General features: G+C 41.5%; 1 protein-coding gene across 1 annotated transcript in view; it reads left to right on the top strand.

The window, feature by feature from the left end:
• GLRA2 (glycine receptor alpha 2) overlaps nucleotides 1-22382 on the top strand; it is a 201269-nt gene that overhangs the window by 128184 nt on the left and 50703 nt on the right. The window contains exon 8 of the mRNA XM_083172460.1: nucleotides 15147-15296. Within this exon, the coding sequence (XP_083028586.1) occupies nucleotides 15147-15296 (150 nt within the window). The remainder of the gene's footprint in view (nucleotides 1-15146; nucleotides 15297-22382) is intronic.

Genomic DNA, 22382 nt, shown 5'->3' with positions numbered 1-22382 from the left:
GGGAAATTGACTTTTCTGTCTCAGACAGGTGAAGAAAAAGCCGGTGCTGAGGCGGCTGAAAACACATAGGTTTCACTGAACTGTGTGTGTTCAGGTGATCTTGTGCTTTTAATCGTGTGAGTGGGTCTCTCCCGCAGGTTGAGGAAAGAGTTAATCACCTGCAGCTCAGGGAGGAACCATGCCCTTTCCTTAATTAAGACCAGCTAACAGGACATAAAGTGGTCAAGCAGAGGTGGGGGAACTCATTTCTCGATGCCACCTAATTAACCCCCTCGCCTCCCCCCTTTAGGCCGAGAAAGGGCCAGTTGTAGGGTTTTTGGCATCCCCCTGCAAACTAGAAAGCTTTTCTGTGAGAATTACTGTGCAGGGCCAATTTTGAGGTTAAAATGTTCCACCTCACCATTAGAGGTGGTGAAACTCAGTTCCACCACTTCCCCTTCACCTGGCCAGCTAAGGTATAAAACCAGGCCAGATGAGTTAGTAGTGGGTAATGAGTGAGAGAGACTGCACCTTTAGCTGCTCTCTCTGTCCTGGAGGAATACGCACACTGATACCACTGTGAATACTGTTTGCACTGCTACCTTCAAGTAAGCTCAGTGGCGCCGGAACGGGGGGGGGCGAGGGGGCAGATTGCCCCCCCCCAAAATTACTGAGGCGCTAAAGTACCGTTCAGGGCCGTTTCTAGAGGCGGACAAGCCGTGCAGCAGCCCGGTGCGCTGCACGGCTTGTCCGCCTCTGTTAAACAGCCAGGGCGCCCGGCAATGTTCCCTGCAAGGTGTGCGCACAAACATTTTAATTGTGCGCACTACTGTCCACCGCCCGCCGCTCACTCCCCTGTCAGTGCAGTGGAGCCTGGAGCCGGGAGCCAGCCAGCGCCGTGTGCTCTGCCTCTGGGTATAAACTATAAAGTGCTGCGCCGGCGTCTGACGTCAGATGGAGACGCTGGCGCCGCACAGCGCGCAGAAAGAGCTACACTCAGGGCGGAGCCTGCCCGCATGCCTGCCCACCTTCCTAACCCAGTGCCCACCACATAACTTAAGGCAGTGGCACAGACAGAGCCCTACCACCCCAGACGGTATGTTATATATATATATATATATATATAGTCAGTGTGCAACATTTTCAGGTGTACATATGTGTGTATATATATGTGTATATATATATATATATGTATATAAACAGGGGGTAACATATAGCAATTTAGGTGGCGCCAAAATGAGATTATATCTTGCCCCCCCCCCCCCAACCTAAAAACGTTCCAGCGCCCCTGAGTAAGCTGAACTGTTATATTTGACCTGTTGATGTATCCTTTGGAAGAAGCTTTTACAGTGGCTATGCCTGTCAGACGAAAAATAAAGTTTACTTGTTTGCAATACCTCTGCCTCCCATTGGTCATCTGAAACTTACCCACTACACCAATAGAAAACATTGGTAAAATATTGGTTAAAACACGTTATATCTGGGATAATAGAATACCACCGGTATTATGCCTACTCACAAGTAGGCTGTTAAGAAAATACTTTCAAACCATCCTATCATATGTAGGATTAACATTAAAAAAATGGATTTAGTCAAACAATTGAAATAAAATAGTTTCATGTCACGTCCATTGAAGTGCGTAGTGTCTTATTTTGTTTGCAATGTATGAATTACGAAGAGGTGAACCCATTTGCTGTAACGTCAAAATGTTCTGATTTATATTCAAATTATACCAACTATTCATCAAGGCTCTTTCTGTTCCTCTAATTGCGCATATTTTATTTGAGCCATTGATATTTTTGTAGACCGCCAGTCCATTAATAATGAAACCAATAATTATAATGGCAATTACTATTTTTTTTTTCACATTATTATAGATAAAGTCTTTTAATTGCAGTGGTAAAAACTATAATAATGCATATCTCTGGCAATACTAATTTCTTTCTTTTAGCTATAGCACACTGCGTCATGATGATAGAACTTGTAATAATTAGACATTTTCTGGAAATAACAAAATTTGAAGATATTATCTATCGGCGTAATAGACTATTCTTTTTGAAACAGTTCATGAATTTTACGTAGGCTGGGAAACGAAAATACAGCAGTTGTAAAATATAAATCTGTTTTACTTCTTTCTACACAATTGATCAGCGTCATATTTCTTCCATTAACAACAATAACTGGAAAAGTTAACAGCTGCGATTTTCAATTTTCAATCTAATTTCTAACAGCATGTCGTGGATTTTCTTATAACTTTTCAATTCATACTGTATATGGACTTGGTTTTAAACTTTGCTGCTGCTAGTTTTGCTATTCAAGAGTTGAATATGACTTATGAATATGACTACCCTTTGAGTGCCAAGTGAATTTGGCAAAACAGGTGCGAAAATTGACACGCAAACTATGGGCCTTATTCTAGTTCACTCTTAGAGGCAAATTCCTTCTCAGATGGACAAAACCATGTGCACTGCAGGGGGGCAGATGTAACAGGTGCAGATATAATTAGATTTGGGTGAGTTATTTTGTTTCTGTGCAGGGAAAATACTGACTGCTTTATTTTTACACTGCAATATGGATCTCACTTTGAAGAAAAACCCCACCCAAATCTAATTTTCTCTGCACGTTACATCTGCCCCACCTGCAGTGCACATGGTTTTGTCCATTTGAGAAGGAATTTGCCTCTAAGAGTGAACTAGAATAAGGTCCTATGTTTTCATCATAATGACCTGCAATGTTTACCTTATGTAGGAAATATAATCGTTTTTTTACACATTTTTTATTTGAATCTATTTAACAAATGTGAGCGACGCTGGCATTTTTAGTGGATAATTTGAACATCTCTCACAGATGTTGGCATTCAAAAGGTTAAGCAAAATACATTGGGCCAAATGTAATAGGGTGAGAGTTTCAGAAAGTGAGAGATTTTGGGAGAGTTTTCCCCTGTTTTTTAAAGCAGCAATCATTTACATGGCAAAATCAACCTGGTTTTGCAGTATAATTGATTGCTGCTTTAAAAAACATTGGAAAACTCTCCCAAAATCTCTCACTTTCTGAAACTCTCACCCTATTACATTTGGCCCCTTATGTCTGTTCTTCACAAAAAACGTAATTTTAGTAACATTGTTGTTATTTTAATTCGTCTCCTGGTTTCTTCTTCATACAGATTGTCATGCCTAAATCTTATCCAACACACATGGGTGATTTCACAGCAAATATCAGGCCTGCCAGTTTCCTCTTGCGAGTCAGAGAATTCATTATCTCTTGCTAGAGAAGCTGAAACATGTAGACAGTCTGGTTTTATCAAGAAAAACTCACTTCTCTGCATAAATAAAATGGCATGTGTGATGCAACGTCTGACTGACTCAATGCCCGTTTTGTTGATATGAAGAAACAAATTTAGATGGCCTTAGGGGAAAACATTACTAAAATGGGAGTTCTATTCAAGATGGGATGTTGTCAATAGCAACCAATCAGATTCTGGTTTTGATTAATCAGACTACATTCAGGAATATTTCATGTTCAACAGGACTACTACTGGGAACCAACATAGATACTGTAGGTCATGTCAAACTAATGAGTTTCTATGATGAAGTTAGTGTAAATTTGGACCAAGTTAAAGCAATAGAGGTGGTTTATTTGGAGTTTTCCAAGGCATTTAATACAGAGCCACATAAGAGGTTGGTCCAAAAAATGGAGGAGTCGGGTATAGGAACTAATATCCGTATTTGGGTAAGAAACTGGCAAAATAGGGAGCAGAGAGTAACGGTTATTTTTCAAATTGGGCCACAGTACTGAGCGATGTACCCCAGGGTTCAGAGCTGGGACCACTTCTCATTAACATATTTATTCATGAACATGGGGATGGTTTAGCAAGCAGTGTGTCAATTTTTGCAGAAGGCACTTAACTGTGTAGGGTTATTAAATCAGACCAGGATATTGCTACATTACAGAGAAATGGGCTGATAAATGGAAAATGAGATTCATCGTAGTTAAATGTAATGTCATGCACTTTGGTAACAGAAACCAGTGCAATATATTTAATAGGGTAGAATTCGGTCATTCGCTGGTGGAAAGAGACTTAGGAGTAAAGATAGTTAGTAAACTGAGATGTAGTACTAACTGTCAAGTAGAACCAGTGAAAGCAAACAGTATACTTGCCTGCATAAAAAGAGGTTGGGAGTAAATTGTGATATGTCCTCTGTAGTGTTCATTGTTCATTCTAGCACCCGCTAACTTTGAAAACCCATGCAGTTCCTCTTCCCTGTCTGGGGTGTCGCTGTCTGCTGTAGTGCTTCTAGCACAGTGTGATCTTTAAATTAGCACTGATATGAAATTAGACCTGTGTTAGAAACACCACAGCAGACAGCGACACCTCAGGCAGGGAACAGGAACTGCATGGGTTTTCAAAGATGGCGGGTGCTAGAATGAACACTAGTCCTCTGTATAAAGCATTAGTATGGCCCCACCTGGGACACCACACCTGAAAAAAGATATTATGGCGAGGGTTTAGAGGTGTTGGACACCAAAATTTATTAAGGGTTTAGAGGTGTTGGACTACAAGAATCGGCCAATCAGGCTGAGAATGTTTACGCTGGAAAAAAGGCATTTAAGAGGGGACATGATTAATATCTATAAATACATGAAGGGTCGATACAGAGAACTGTCAGGCGCTTTGTTTTTAATGATGTCTTTGAACAGGACATGTGACCATCCACTGAGGTTAGAAGAACCGAGATTTCATACAAAGAGAAGGATTCTGGAATTCTCTGCCAGGAAAGGTTGTGATGACCGCTTCACTAAATATATTTAAGAAAGGGTTTTTAGCAGAGATAGACATCCTTGAGGGAATGCTGAAGAAAGGATACTATAGTATAGTTTTAAAAATAGGTTGAACTCAATGGACTTATGTTTTTTTTTTTTTCAGCCTCACAAACTATGATATCGGCAACATCTTATCTTTAAAAGGACTCCCATTTTAGCAAATTACCCCCATAAAATGCCAAAACAAGAAAAAGAAAACTCATTGGTATATTGCAATACTGCTCAAAACATGAATTGTACAGTAATGTCTTTTCTGTCTTTTCTGTGAGTCACAGTTATTTTAATTGCGAAAATCCTGCAGGCACTGCGGGCTGCATTCAGTCAGGCTGATCATACATGCTGCGCTATCACAGCTAATACTGGCCAGTTGGCTCCATTATTAGGGGTGGTGCAATCAATTTGTCTGCATGGCGGCGGATGTATGTTTAGCATAAAGTGGGAGCTTTTCAAAGCTGGGAGTTATACCATCGAAAAGTGTCAGTGTATGCTCCTCAATATTTGGATAAGGACTCAACCTTGCAGCAGGACTTTTGAAGCCTGAACCAGTCCTTACCATTGGGAATACTACAGTATCTATGGAGGTGTGCTTCACTGGTCCCACAGACACTTCAACATTTAGGTTCTCAGCAAGGACTGCCACTCCAGGGGAAAAGTCAGCACAATGGGCCATATTCTAGTTCACTCTCTCTGACAAAATCCTTCTTAGATGGACAAAACCATGTGCACTGCAGGGGGGCAGATGTAAAATGTGCAGAGAGAATTAGATTTGGGTGAGTTATTTTGTTTCTGTGCAGGGAAAATACTGACTGCTTTATTTTTACACTGCAATATAGATCTCACTTTGAAGTAAAACCCCACCCAAATCTAATTCTCTCTGCACAAATAACATCTGCCCCACCTGCAGTGCACATGGTTTTGTCCATCTAAGAAGGAATTTGTCAGAAAGAGTGAACCAAAATAACCCCCAATGTGAGCGATATCGATGCACTTTGGACCCCCCTCAAATTGTGAATGAATAGTCTCATCCCAAGGACCTATCACCCCCCTCCATACTCTATGCTCATTTGCAGGAGGTCGTTATAGGAACAGGATTTCCCTAATCTGGCCAATATTCATTTGGCCAGATTGAGGTGCGCTATACATTTGTGTATTTTAGTATGATTTTATGTATATGTTTATATTGAAAATGTGTCAATTATATTATAATAAACAAATGTAATTATTAATTAACTTTTTAACAAGCATATATATTTCTAATATCTTTCTCAAAGTAGCGCTGTTTTAATTTTTTTATTTTTGTGTGCATGCACTCGCCTCCCATAACTTAATAGCTACAGTATGTCATTGAAGTGAATGGGAGATACCGTGTATATTTGCCCACCTCCCATTCACTTCAATGGAACCCTGCAGTAATGCAAACAGCATTGTGGTTCTGATACAGTAAGGTTCTGTATGCAGCAACAATGTAGCGGGAAACATCTGTAACTTCTCCACTTGTTCTCTTTAGAAGGTTTAATACATGTTTACCAATATATGTGAAATGCAATACGGGAGCATTTCTGCTTTCATGATGTGTCTATGTCAGAACTCTGAGATCAGATTTCATCCAACCATAACACTATTATCTATGGAAGCTTGAATTTAATCCGGCTAAATACAGATTATATTGTGTTAGTGTGCGTCTATCAGACACATCCCTAGTAAGTAAGTTTGAAAAAAAGATGTTAGTCCATTTAGTTACACCTATTTGTCTTGTAGCTACTGACTTGAGTAAGTTATTTATATGATTCCTTTAGTGGCCAAGAATTTATCCAGTTTTACTATAAATTAATTAACAGTAGTTGCTGTAACCAACCCCACCGGCAATGAGTTCCAAAATTGTACTGCTCTAATGGTGAAGAATCATCTTCTTAATTCAGTATGGAATTTATTTTCTTCGAGTGTCCTAAGTATAAGCCTGTTAGTGAACAAATCATCTCCCAGTTCCTTATGATTACCGATTCTGTATTTGAACATACTGCACTAATCATATCACCTCTCAACCTCCGTTTCTCGAGTGAAAACATATTCAGCCTGGTTAACCTATCTTTGTATTCTAGTGAATCGAGACCTTTTACTTATTTAGTTGCCCTTCTCTGTACCTGTTCCAATTCATTCATGTCCTTTTTAAGTTTGGAGCCAGAACTGAGCACAGTATTCCAAGTGTGGTCTCACCAATGCCTTGTAAAGAGGCACTATCACATTGGCATCCCTTGAATCCATTCCCCTTTTAATGTATGAACCCATGCTGGGCCTTACTTATCTCCTTCTCCTGATCTAAGAAATTTTGGATATTATTCCTTCTAATATTTTCCCTACAATGGATGTAAGGCTGACCAGTCTATAATTTTCAGGGTTAGTTTTGCTACCTTTCTTCCACAGTGAATGTACCAAACAATGATGGTCACCCCAAAATGTCCCAAATTATACTATCAACATATGAAATGTTCTCCAAAAGCCTACACGTATTCCATTTTATATTACTTCACCATCATGGATTAGCGCATTCTAACATTGCACCTATTTGATGTGACTCTGGATGATGGATCCTAGAACAAAATACTAATAATAATTAAAATTCATAATAATTCATAATAATCTAAAATCCTGTTTGGTAGAACAACTGGATTATAATTTCTAACTAATGTTTGGGGTACCAACGCTAGAGGATAGAAACCGGCGCTTTTCCCTGTCAACCCAAAATTGCTATTAAATCCACTATTGGGGTTGAATTAATATATACCAATATATGAAGAGAGAAATTTAAAACATAACTAAAAGGGAATCTCCCTTGCATATACGGTTCAGGTAGCGTGAAAGGGAGATGCCAATTCCCAGTGTAGAAACAAAGTAGGAAATATAGATGGATACACGCGCTAGAAACAATGTATAAATAAAAAGATTAAGAATTTATTAAACAAATATATTTCACTGGCCAGTGATACTAAACAGTATTAAAAACAGATACACATTTTAATACTGTTAATGTTTGGGGTAGCATTTATTGTATAAAAGCAACTGGGTAAATAAACTTTTTGGGGTACTTGTTTCCTAGCACGGCTCTTCCATCGGGTCCTAAAAAATCAAGTCGATCGCATCGCATGCAACCAAATCGCATGCGATGCGATCGATGCGATTTTTAAATTGGAACCAATGTAAAATGGTCCCTGAGACCCCCAGACCCCAATTTTCATTGTATACGTACCCTGATGGATCAAATGCCCCCCCCATTGTTAACTCCACCCCACGATGAACGCCAACCCAAAGCATGGCGAGCGCAGCGAGAATGCGAGGGGTGGTGGTACGCGTCCTCTGACCTTTTCATACCCCCACTATCCATGCCGGCGTGGAGTTGATTTTATATAGTGTGGCGAGTGCAACGAGCCACGGAGCCCGAAGAGTGGCGAGCGCAGCGAGCCCCGCGAGGGGACGTGCATTACTTCACAGGTATTACGCGTCCCCTCGCGGGGCTCACCGCACTCGCCACGCATCGGGCTCGGTGGCTCGCTGCGCTCGCCACACTATATAAAATCAACTCCACCCCGACGTGGATAGCGGGGGTATGAAAAGGTCGGAGGACGCGTACCGCCGCCCCTTGCAGGCTCGCTGTGCTTGCCACGCTTCGTGTTGGCATTCATCGTTGGGTGGCGTTAACAATGGGGGGGGCATTTGTCATGTAAAATACCCATAAGGGTGGGTATACAATGAAAAATCGGGTCCATTTCCCCATTTAACATTGTTCCCTATGTAAAATCGCGTCCATCGCATCAGTCGCATCGCATGCCTTAACTTAAGACATGCAATGGATGCGATGGACGCGATTTTTTAATTGTCGGGGAAAAGGCTAAAAATAGCCCTGAAATCGTGTCGGTCGTGTCCATCGCATACCTTAACTTAAGGTATGTGATCACCTACGACGGGCGCCGTGCTAGGATACAAGTACCCTTTTTTGCATTTGCCTTAGCTGCCCAGGAAGTGGGAGTCACATACCTCCCAACAGTCGCGGGCCAGTCCCCCAAAAAAACGCGACTGTCCCGCGTTCCACCCAGGGCCGGCGGGGACCCATGCGGGGTCCGCCGTTAAGAGCAGTCGGAAATAGATATTTTGCACATATTCACTGAGACAGAAGGGAGAGGTGGCCATGCCCCCACTTTGGCAAAATGGGGTGTGGCTTTGTGGTCGCGGACACCCCAATAAGTTGTGCCCCCTTTACAAGATGTCACGCCCCTTTGAGTCCCGATTCGGGCTCTACAATATTGGGAGGTATGGAGGCATACAGTCTGAAGCGTTTCAAAATTACCACATTTACATCAGTGACTGTTACGAGCTGGTTTATTTTTTCATGTGGAGCAATGTGACAGTAGTTATAAATCCTATTTAATCTAAACCAACAGCTACTTGATTATTCAACAATTGCATCAGCACATCTCTATCCTCCTGAGAGTTACCTTGTACCTTGTGAGAATTTTCACAATGATGAACTTTCAGGTTGATTTATATATATACACAGGGGTGGGGTCCTGGGGTGCACACCAATTGAGAGGTGCGACCCTGCGGAGACCTTTCAGTAGAACTGCATACAAAGTCAAAGGTGCAGGTGCACAAATTAAACTCCCAATTTCAAAAATTTTGCAATAAAATTTTGCATTTTTAGCGAGGTTCTTCGCTTAGTTATGGCCATAAGTAACGGCTTGCCCACCGCGACCAGGTGACCTCATTAGTCGGGCAAGTCCCTAACATTTTGGTAGGTACAAATCTAGGGCTCAGGGCACCCCAAAATGGTGCAGCTGAGTGACCCCAGGGCAACACAAGACTGAAAGAAATATATAGTGAAACAAAGTGAGGATAGGTTAGTGAGAGAGGCTGCTAAAACATAGCAGGGGTAAGTAAGTGAGAGGTAAAAAAATGAGAGATAAAGTAGTGAGAGGTGAAGTAGTGAGAGGTAAAGGTTAGAAATGAATTACATTGAAATAAAACACACACTAGGGATGAAAGTGAAAATAAGTGTTAATTTGTGTTGCTCCTGAGGCCAAACAGCCACACCAGTCCAGGGGGGCCCACAACCCAGAAATGCACCCCCCCATCTCATAATCCATTAAACATTTGTGCAGGTCTCACCTTGCTCTGCATGCAGTCTAAGAAATGTCAGGAACCTAATTAAAACCAATATATAGGACAGGTGGGCGTGGGTGCTACCACCAGGCACAGAAGGGGTCTCTGGCCTTCTAATGTGTATGGAAATACACGGCATTAGATATACAGGGGTGGGGTCCTGGGGTGCACACCAATTGAGAGGTGCGACCCTGCGGAGACCTTTCAGTAGAACTGCATACAAAGTCAAAGGTGCAGGTGCACAAATTAAACTCCCAATTTCAAAAATTTTGCAATCAAATTTTGCATTTTTAGCGAGGTTCTTCGCTTAGTTATGGCCATAAGTAACGGCTTGCCCACCGCGACCAGGTGACCTCATTAGTCGGGCAAGTCCCTAACATTTTGGTAGGTACAAATCTAGGGCTCAGGGCACCCCAAAATGGTGCAGCTGAGTGACCCCAGGGCAACACAAGACTGAAAGAAATATATAGTGAAACAAAGTGAGGATAGGTTAGTGAGAGAGGCTGCTAAAACATAGCAGGGGTAAGTAAGTGAGAGGTAAAAAAATGAGAGATAAAGTAGTGAGAGGTGAAGTAGTGAGAGGTAAAGGTTAGAAATGAATTACATTGAAATAAAACACACACTAGGGATGAAAGTGAAAATAAGTGTTAATTTGTGTTGCTCCTGAGGCCAAACAGCCACACCAGTCCAGGGGGGCCCACAACCCAGAAATGCACCCCCCCATCTCATAATCCATTAAACATTTGTGCAGGTCTCACCTTGCTCTGCATGCAGTCTAAGAAATGTCAGGAACCTAATTAAAACCAATATATAGGACAGGTGGGCGTGGGTGCTACCACCAGGCGCAGAAGGGGTCTCTGGCCTTCTAATGTGTATGGAAATACACGGCATTAGATATACAGGGGTGGGGTCCTGGGGTGCACACCAATTGAGAGGTGCGACCCTGCGGAGACCTTTCAGTAGAACTGCATACAAAGTCAAAGGTGCAGGTGCACAAATTAAACTCCCAATTTCAAAAATTTTGCAATAAAATTTTGCATTTTTAGCGAGGTTCTTCGCTTAGTTATGGCCATAAGTAACGGCTTGCCCACCGCGACCAGGTGACCTCATTAGTCGGGCAAGTCCCTAACATTTTGGTAGGTACAAATCTAGGGCTCAGGGCACCCCAAAATGGTGCAGCTGAGTGACCCCAGGGCAACACAAGACTGAAAGAAATATATAGTGAAACAAAGTGAGGATAGGTTAGTGAGAGAGGCTGCTAAAACATAGCAGGGGTAAGTAAGTGAGAGGTAAAAAAATGAGAGATAAAGTAGTGAGAGGTGAAGTAGTGAGAGGTAAAGGTTAGAAATGAATTACATTGAAATAAAACACACACTAGGGATGAAAGTGAAAATAAGTGTTAATTTGTGTTGCTCCTGAGGCCAAACAGCCACACCAGTCCAGGGGGGCCCACAACCCAGAAATGCACCCCCCCATCTCATAATCCATTAAACATTTGTGCAGGTCTCACCTTGCTCTGCATGCAGTCTAAGAAATGTCAGGAACCTAATTAAAACCAATATATAGGACAGGTGGGCGTGGGTGCTACCACCAGGCGCAGAAGGGGTCTCTGGCCTTCTAATGTGTATGGAAATACACGGCATTAGATATACAGGGGTGGGGTCCTGGGGTGCACACCAATTGAGAGGTGCGACCCTGCGGAGACCTTTCAGTAGAACTGCATACAAAGTCAAAGGTGCAGGTGCACAAATTAAACTCCCAATTTCAAAAATTTTGCAATAAAATTTTGCATTTTTAGCGAGGTTCTTCGCTTAGTTATGGCCATAAGTAACGGCTTGCCCACCGCGACCAGGTGACCTCATTAGTCGGGCAAGTCCCTAACATTTTGGTAGGTACAAATCTAGGGCTCAGGGCACCCCAAAATGGTGCAGCTGAGTGACCCCAGGGCAACACAAGACTGAAAGAAATATATAGTGAAACAAAGTGAGGATAGGTTAGTGAGAGAGGCTGCTAAAACATAGCAGGGGTAAGTAAGTGAGAGGTAAAAAAATGAGAGATAAAGTAGTGAGAGGTGAAGTAGTGAGAGGTAAAGGTTAGAAATGAATTACATTGAAATAAAACAGACACTAGGGATGAAAGTGAAAATAAGTGTTAATTTGTGTTGCTCCTGAGGCCAAACAGCCACACCAGTCCAGGGGGGCCCACAACCCAGAAATGCACCCCCCCATCTCATAATCCATTAAACATTTGTGCAGGTCTCACCTTGCTCTGCATGCAGTCTAAGAAATGTCAGGAACCTAATTAAAACCAATATATAGGACAGGTGGGCGTGGGTGCTACCACCAGGCGCAGAAGGGGTCTCTGGCCTTCTAATGTGTATGGAAATACACGGCATTAGATATACAGGGGTGGGGTCCTGGGGTGCACACCAATTGAGAGGTGCGACCCTGCGGAGACCTTTCAGTAGAACTGCATACAAAGTCAAAGGTGCAGGTGCACAAATTAAACTCCCAATTTCAAAAATTTTGCAATAAAATTTTGCATTTTTAGCGAGGTTCTTCGCTTAGTTATGGCCATAAGTAACGGCTTGCCCACCGCGACCAGGTGACCTCATAGATATTTTGCACATATTCACTGAGACAGAAGGGAGAGGTGGCCATGCCCCCACTTTGGCAAAATGGGGTGTGGCTTTGTGGTCGCGGACACCCCAATAAGTTGTGCCCCCTTTACAAGATGTCACGCCCCTTTGAGTCCCGATTCGGGCTCTACAATATTGGGAGGTATGGAGGCATACAGTCTGAAGCGTTTCAAAATTACCACATTTACATCAGTGACTGTTACGAGCTGGTTTATTTTTTCATGTGGAGCAATGTGACAGTAGTTATAAATCCTATTTAATCTAAACCAACAGCTACTTGATTATTCAACAATTGCATCAGCACATCTCTATCCTCCTGAGAGTTACCTTGTACCTTGTGAGAATTTTCACAATGATGAACTTTCAGGTTGATTTATATATATGCATGTTGTGACTGTCTCCATTGTTAACAAAATTGTGCAGAGGATTCAGATTTTTATTTTTTTATTTTTTTACAAAGACAAATAGGGCATTTTTAACTTTAAAATATTCACCTTGAGCATCTTTTAAATAGATGTAAGAGATGAATGATGCTTGTCCTTAATCCTTGTTTTGCCTACATATACTGTACAGAATCTTGTATTAACCCTCTATTGCTCTCACTTAAGCCCACCATTTGGAATCAGGATGGGGTGTCCATCTATTTGCCTCAGGTCCCATAATTTCTGAGGTCAGCCCTGGTACTGTCAGTGGGTGGAGTGCATACCTCACAACATTTAAAACAACATACCGTATATACTCGAGTATAAGTCGACCCGAATATAAGCCGAGGCACCTAATTTTACAACAACAAAAAAACTGGGAAAACGTATTGACTCAAGTGGGACCCTCACTCGAGTATAAGCCGAAGGGGGCTTTTTCATCATAAAAAATGTTCTGAAAAAGTAGGCTTATACTCAAGTATATATGGTAATTGGGACGCTCGTGTGGCTCCACCCAGTGTGTGCTCAAAAAAGGGGCATGGCTTATGTTGGAGGGGGTGTGATCTTACAGGGATGCTGCAATCACAAGCCAGGCCCCATTTTCCATCACTAATGGGCTGCAATGTTCTATGTAAGCTGCTGGCAATGCTCTCAGCCCCTCTGCCTTTCTGAGTAGATGTCCCCCCACATCAGTTCCAGTTACATATCATATCCTCAGTAGTGCCAGTTACAGATATCCTCAGTAGTGCCAGTTACATATCATATCCTCAGTAGTGCCAGTTACATATCATATCCTCAGTAGTGCCAGTTACAGATGTCCCCAGTAGTGCCAGTTAAATATCATATCCCCAGTAGTGCTTTTAGCAAAAAAAAAAAATAATAATAATAATAATAATAATTTGGATAACGGATATTTGGATAAGAGATACTCAACCTATACTTAATTTATTTATTTATTTAATGAGCGGGTATAAACAGAGTTACAGTATCTAGAGTCCTCCTGCAACTGAGCAATGTGTTACTACAGTATGTACAATTCCTGCAAACAAGTTGCCTAGAACTCACATTTGGTACACAAATACAGTATACAGTACAGCTTTATGCCATGCAGCCTATTCTTCTACTGCTTTTGGAAAGCTATCGTGTTCGATTTGCTTGCATTTTCTATACCATTACAATACTGAACATATGTACTATAAGCGAAATACTGTAAAGTATTGGGCAACGCATTCAACTATTGTAAATCATATCAAATAAAAAAGTTGTGAACACATAATTTAAAGTAATCTATATAATAATAATAATAATAATAATAATAATAATGCAAAAAACAGAAGTAGTGTCTCCGAATCAATGTATTTCTCAGACTTGATTGCGAGTCTGCAAATTCGCAGTCCGGGGGATTACCGATAGACTGTGCATGCAGGTAGCCCGTAGTACACTTGCGTGAGGCTCTCCTGCGATGAAAGTCCATGAATTTGCAGCTTTTCGCAAGCCATGCTAAGCAATTCACAGGCAAGATTTCACTATGCTGTGTATTCTTGATCACTGGGCTCCGCAAATTTGCAGCCATGCAGTCAGATCTGATCTGAGCTTACTCACACCCCATTCCAGTACAATGAGGCAGATGTATTAAGCCTGGTGAAGAGATAACGTGGAGATAAACTGGAGATAAAGTAGAAGGTGATAAAGCACCAGCCAATAAGCTATGTTTGAAAAAAAAACAGTTAGGAGTTGATTGGCTGGTGCGTTACTACATCTGCCCTATTAAAACTTCTGTACAGTGGCAGCTCCAGAGGAGGGACTGCAACACAGTTCAAAATCAAATAGGGGAGCCGCACCAACTGCCAGTAAGTCAATTTGGAATGGCAGTTGGTGGAAGTTGGTGAGGCTCACCTATTTGAATTTTGTACTGTGCTACAGCCTGCCTCAGGAGGAGCCGCCACTACTTATGTACAATATAAGATTTTCTTTCAGCATTCAAAAATATATTTCTATTTCATAAATTATTAACAAAATTTGCATATGTTATTAGTATTTAATCAAATACAATTAACCATTTTGTAGAAAAACCCTCAATGTGGAACTATCCTTTCAATAATACAAGGATCTCTTAATCTTTTTTTCTGTTGCAGGTCTCATATGTGAAAGCTATTGACATCTGGATGGCGGTTTGCTTATTGTTTGTGTTTGCTGCTTTGCTGGAATACGCAGCTGTGAATTTTGTATCGAGGCAACACAAAGAATTCCTGAGACTTCGCAGGAGACAGAAAAGACAAAGCAAGGTAAGGAAGTGCCATTGACTTTCATACACATTTTATTTATTATTTTCTAAGGAATATATTCTAGTTTTTAACTTGTTTTTAGCTTTTTTTTTTTTTTTGCTTTATCTGGCTACTTTCAGGGACACTTACCAGATCACTGCTGTGGTTGGGGCTTAATGATTCTTTATGGCTCTGTCTTCACTGCATGATAGCACATGTACTAAGCACAATAAAGCTAAAAAACGTCTATGGTAGAGCAGTGCCACCTCATACTCACCTACTCTCCCAGATCTGGAAAATCGGGTGCCGCTTTCAGCCCCTTGGGAGGGTAAGCAAGTCTTCTAGAGCAACCCGGACCATGCCCCCAGTCCAGAAAATTGTGTGTGGTTCTGCCCCCCCCTCCCCACCCACCACCACCACCACCGTGGAAGGGTTGGTCGCTTTACTGTTCCATAATCTGGCAGGGAATAGGTGGGGGGCATGATAACACAATCACGCATGCAAAGGTTTGTGGCAGCTAATGAAATGAGTTTGGCTGAGTGAAGACTTTTTCTGAAAAGCAGATCGTAGACGCATTGGTACAGGGCAAAAACAAGATTTTATTTTGCGGACTGAGGTTACTGAGGTGAATAGGTGTGGATGGTGCATTCTATGTGGAGTTCCTACCAAGCTTCCATGCAGCCTTTTCTCCTAAACAAAGCAAAGGTTGATGTTGTGTGACCTATCGGCTTTGGCGTTGGGGTCCCATCCTATACTTCTAATGGGACATCCAGTCGCAGAGCGTTTCACAGTGTTGCTTCACTGCGCTGGAGTCATGTCTCCATGCTAGACTCCATACATGTTTTAATGATTTCCTCCAGATGCTCCGGTTCACTCCTGCAATCTATAAACTAATGGTAGGTGAATTGGCTGCTGTCTAAATGTTACATGTGTGTTTTTGTGTTTTTGTTTTGAGAATTTAGACTCTGAGCTCCAGTGAAACAAGGACTGAAATGAGTGGTTAAATATGACCCTGTATACTGATGCAGCATTATATGAAAGCACTATGTAAAAAAACATGCCTCTGATTCAGTTCGCAGCATCTGTGTGAAAATATGCAAATATCACAGATACTGGGATTTGGATTGAGACACCCGCTTGTGTATGAAGACAGAACTATCAGATGCACATAAGTCGATAATCAGCCTTCTGAGTAACTATTTACAGTAGTTGTGCCACCTAGCCTTCCTAAGTAAGATGCCTCACTTACAGCATATAGGGTCACAGTCGCAAGTTGTGACATGCCCCGTTACCTCCCACAAGCACTCCCTGCCTGTCACTCACTTTGTGAATAAATCCTCACATTAACCACCACTGCAAGACTGTCACACCGTATGCCCAATCTGACATATACATGTGCAGCGCCACAAAATCCCTCCAGTGCGCATGTCCAATCATCCATCTCTGAGTCATGTCCTGTGTCCACAAATATGGACTGTCCACTTTATTTGCTATAGTTGGTTGGTATTTATTTAGTGTTTTGTTATAAATACATGTACAAGTTTATTCAAGCTATAGACTTTGATATATTTTGATGCAAAATAGTGGCTTTGATTACTCTTCAAATAAGAATTTTGCTATTTTCCAAAGGTTATGTGGCGTCTGAAAAAATGTTACTGAAATCTGTCAGCCAACAGAGATATAAAAATACATTTTAATTCCTCAAAATAACATGAATAAATAACAAATATGTATTTGGAGGGGTAATTGGATTAAAGGCACGTTTATTTTTAACTTGGCATTGTGCAAACTATAAATATTTTCTTTAGTACAGTATATACAGTAGTCCAAGTTTAACCCTTTGAGTGCCAACATCTCTGCGAGAGAGATTCAAAATATCCACTAAAAACGCCAGCGCCGCTCACATTTGTTATATAAGTTCAAATAAAAAATGTTGTGTTAAAAAAAAAAGATTATATTTCCTATATAACGTAAATGTTACAGGTCATTAGGGTAAATAATCATTTTTGCTTGGCAATTTTCACGCCTAATTTGACAATCTAACTTGGCACTTAAAGGGTTAAAAGCCATGTGTGCAAATGTGCATGACTGGTACTGGACAATTGCAGTACTGTGTGTGGTGTTCGTAATTTTGGTCGTTGTTTAAATTGAAAATACTGGGGTTTATTCTAGTTCATTCTTTCTGACAAAATCCTTCTTAGATGGACAAAACCATGTGCACTGCAGGTGGGGCAGATGTAACTTGTGCAGAGAGAATTAGATTTGGGTGGGGTTTTTATTCAAAGTGAGATCTATATTGAAGTGTAAAATCATGCAGTCAGTATTTTTCCTGCACAGAAACAAAATAACTCACCCAAATCTAACTCTCTCTGCACAAGTTACATCTGCCCCCCCTGCAGTGCACATGGTTTTGTCCATCTAAGAAGGATTTTGTCAGAAAGAATGGACTAGAATAACCCCGACTGAATGACCATTTGTGCCATACAAGCAGTCATTGTGAATAATTAAGATGTAAGTGACTACTGAACAGAACATCAGGTGGGACAAGGGATTTGTGCCATTGGTGTATAAGAGGAGAACAAAATGTTGAATGTTGTATCTCTATACAACTGTCCTGCTGGAAAAAACCTAAACCCAACATTTATGCCACCGTTTCTAGTATTGCTAGCCAAGTCTTTGGCTAACCTGGGGCATTGGTAAATGTAGGTGTATACATTCAGCTTAATGATCGAACAACTGATCTGTACAATTTTAGATCTTGTTCTGTTTAACTTTAATTTTAATTCCATCATTATTTATATTGTGAGGGGAAAAATGGATTGATTAAAATCGTTATTATTTTTTCACATGGAAAACCTAGCGCATAAGCTACAGTCAATATTAACTGTATTTTCTATTATAAGATGAGTATATAACAGGATTGTAATTTTCACCGCTCTGGCATTGCTTGATATATTTAATGCGCTTGCTTACGTTTCAGCAGATAAATAACATGTTTATGGACTCATTTATGACTTAATGTCTTATTGTTCTATATTATGTTAACTACATGAAAGATTGTACCCTCCTTCAGTCACAGGGTCACACAAACAATTGTGCTCACAAGCAGTGGGATAGGGAGCATAAGTACAAAAGACGGTGATTAAGCAGATGAATGTGCACACAGTACACACATTAATCACCAGTCTTTTTCTACAGTAGTGCCTTTCTGCATTCAGAGATTGCTAATTAGTGCCATTTGAAAACTCTTGCAAAAACATTTTATAGCTACAGTAATTGTAAATACTAATGAAAACATTGTTTTTAAAATGCAACACAAACTCTTGTGTTGTCACAAACACGAAGGGCCTGATTTTGAGTTGGATGTTAGCCCATGTTTTATTACTCATTTAAATGCCACTGGCTTTGAAGGCTTAAGTAATGTGAACTTGTAGTCCCTTCTGCCTAGACTAGAGCATGGGAGGTGGGCAATCCTAAATTGAATACAGTAGAGAGGTACCTGTACCCACAGAACCCACAGAACATCTGGGAGGATTATTTGAATAGCAACATCATGGCCCCATCATGCTCTCTCTTGGCAGTTGCCTACAAGTAGCAGATGTGAGCAAGGAGGTTAGTCCATACATTGAGTGCAAAGTATAGTAGGTTTTATTGAAGATAACAGTATCCATGTAAGAGTATCAAAAAATCTGTCAAAATGATAAGGTATCAATCTCTCCTTGGCTACTATACAGCACCGTGATGCTTCAATGCCACAGTGACAGGCTTGTGCTCATGAAGACCCTTTTATATAGTCAAGTAAACAACATGTACCTACAGTCTAAAAAGCTGATTTGCACTGGTCTCCCGCATTTCTACTTTGGGAACTCCTAGAAAGATGATAACCAAAGTAAGCAACTATTATGTAGATACACCCTATAGATAAGTCCTAGTCAGACTTTAGATAGTATATTTATTAAACCTCTCTAAGGCCCTTATTCTGATTGACGCGGACTTTACCGCATACTTTCGGATCGCGTGTTTACGGCGTCTGCGCATGCGTGGAGAACGCAACGCGCATGTGCCACGCCTTGACTCGGTACCAGTTCGGCCAGATCCCGTCCAGAACTGTTCACCGCTATCATTCGGGAAATAGGGGCGTATTATGGGCGTCATGCGGAATGACACATGGGCGTAGTTTCAAAGTGGGCAAAACGGGGCGGAAACATGGGCGGACACGGGGGAGTACACTTATGTTGGGGGGCGTACATTCGGAAACCACTCCGAATGCACGCGATCAAAAAGGGCAGAAATGTGCGGTGTCCACAAGTGTACTATTGCTTTGCGGACACCACTCGTTCATGCGCTAGGCGAACGTACGCCTAATGACTACAACCATTAACACCTGAACCCAATAGAATCTACTCCTTTACTCATTACTCACTAATAGGACGCTTGTCAGTGCTTTAATTGAAACCATTGCACTTCAATTGCTGTAAGGGTTAATGTGTGCAATGCATGTGTTAGGCATGCTTGTAAGGATATATTGGCATCTAATTGATTCCAATTCAAAATAAGAAGTTTTTTATGAGGATAGGTAATTGAATAAGTGGGTCATGTGATGTATAGCAGAAGATACTTCATAGTGGGTTGTTTGGCGTAAATACTCCGCTTACGTGCGGTAGCACCGCTTGGCTCCCGTTCGGATGCGGTATTCCCGAGCATACTCTGTAATACTCTGTAATACCGTGCCGAATCGGAGTGTTTCTCCCGCACACGCATGCTTTGTATGTCGTCCGTAAACACGCCCTGTTCTTAAAGAGTGAGTCCGTCCGAATGCGGAGGACACGTGGGCGTTTCTACGGACGATGGCCGCACGCGGCAAAACACCGTGGCGTCCGGACCGCACCGTAAGAATGCGGGAATATCCGCACCGATCAGAATAAGGGCCTAAGTGTTTTATTCATTATTTTTTCATTTAAAACAAAATCCACCCTGCCCCTGATAATGACTATGTGCCTAAGCCTTGCTATTGAAAAGCAAGCTGTGGGATATGTCAGTCAATAATTTTACTGTTTAAATAGAAATTAAATATATTTTAAAAAATTGGGCTGGTTACCACCAAAGTTTCATAAGAATGTAGTATGTTGTCTTATTACAAAGACGCTCAAGCAGTATGGAAATCTTTCCCCCCCAAAAAAGGTACACCACTTCCCCAGCGGGAAAACCAGTAACTGGCTGCTGAATCACCCCGCTGGTCTACAAAATAAATATCATTCCATTTTATAATGACATTTTAAATTACTAACTAAGCATTCAAAGAATGCCACCCATAATCTAGCATTACAAAGAGATTATATAATATATTATTAACCCTGGTAATACAATATGCTGTGGTCTTACACTAGTAATGCTCAGTTCATCTGATCTATATGTGTACCCTATAACAATGTGCGGTCACTAAGGTCTCCTCTCTGTACAATCGCGTTTTGCATAACCGTAGTAGAGTATGTTAGTACCGGGATGGCTGACAGACAATGCATAGATCGACGGTGAATAGGTCAACACCATATGGTTGGCATACATACAGCTGTGAATTTTCCATTAGGCATGTGCCTAGGGATGCTTGTGTTCGTACGGTAAGCCCAAAATGTACCAGTAACTGCAAAATATTTTGGTACTTGTTTCCTAGAACGGCGCCCAGATTTTCTACGTACACAAACGTATTGAAATCGCATCGCATGGGCCAATTTAGTGGCATGCGATGCGATGAGATTTTTTAATGTAATTTATTTACTGCTCTGTGTGCCCCAGGGGATCGCATCGCATAGCACCTCCTGCAAAATCGCATACAATCGCATGCAATTTTATCGGGTGTGCGATGCCACTACATGCTATACAATGATATGACATACAATGATGGTTTACGCACCCCCCCCCCCACTATCCATGCCAGCCCAAAGCGCAGCGAGCGCAACGAGCCCTGCGAGGAGCAGCGGTACGCATCCTCCGACGTTTTCATACCCCCACTATCCATGTCGGCGTGGAGTTGATTCGGGCTTGGTGGCTCGCTGCGCTTGCCACACTATCTAAAATCGACTCCACGCCTACGTGGATAGTGGGGGTATGAAAAGGTCAGAGGACGCGTACCGTCACATAACTTCACATGTATTCCGCGTGCCCTCACAGGGCTCGGTGGCTCGCTGCGCTCGCCACACTATATTAAATCAACTCCACGCCGACATGGATAGTGGGGGTATAAAAAAGTCATAGGACGCGTACCGTCGCCCCTCGCGGGGCTCGCCATGCTTCGGGGTGGCGTGGATAGTGGGGGGGTGCCTAAAACCTAATTTTAGGACATAGAATCATATTATTGTATACCTAATATTACATGAAAAAATCGCATCGCACGGCAGTACATTTTACTATGCAGAATACCCGACAAGCAAATAACTTAGTGGGCGCTGTTCTAGGAAACAAGTATCAATATTTTCACTGTACTCTACTATATGCCATCTTGAAAGTGTAAATGGGTAGAACATGCACATACTGCCCCTGTAAGCTGTCCTTCTTAATAAATATGTATGGATAATTAAAAATAAAACAAATCTGTTAGTGGTTCTTTATTTTTCTATTAAACTGGACTGTATATACTACAGGCCCAGCTGAAGATCAGGTAACGAGTAATTTAGACAAATGCCCTTATTCAGATCTGATCGCAGTATAAATTTGTTCTCAAAATGGGCAAAACCATGCGCACTGCAGGTGGGGCAGATGTGAGAGAGTTAAATTTGGGTGGGGTGTGTTGAAACTGAAATCTAAATTGCAGTGTAAAAATAATGCAGCCAGTATTTATGCTTCACTGAATAAGGGTCCATGAACAGAACCAGCCTTAGCAAGGCTTCCAAGCTACTGTATAACGTCAGCAATGTGTTCTAGACTATCCTACAAATTTCAGCACATGTGATGTCTTTAATTTGTATTTTGTGTTTATACATTTGCTATAGTATATTTGCCTGTTTGTGGCCAATATTTTAGAAACAACTAAGATACATAAGGTTAAACTAGGGTTCTACTAAAGGAAAGGTCATTACTTGGAACCATTCATAAGTGTATTACCGTCTGATG

This window comes from Crinia signifera, chromosome 2, assembly GCF_055691185.1.
Source record: "Crinia signifera chromosome 2, ASM5569118v1, whole genome shotgun sequence".
In the NCBI taxonomy this organism is placed as follows: domain Eukaryota; kingdom Metazoa; phylum Chordata; class Amphibia; order Anura; family Myobatrachidae; genus Crinia; species Crinia signifera.
This window is presented reverse-complemented; position numbering and strand designations above follow the sequence as displayed.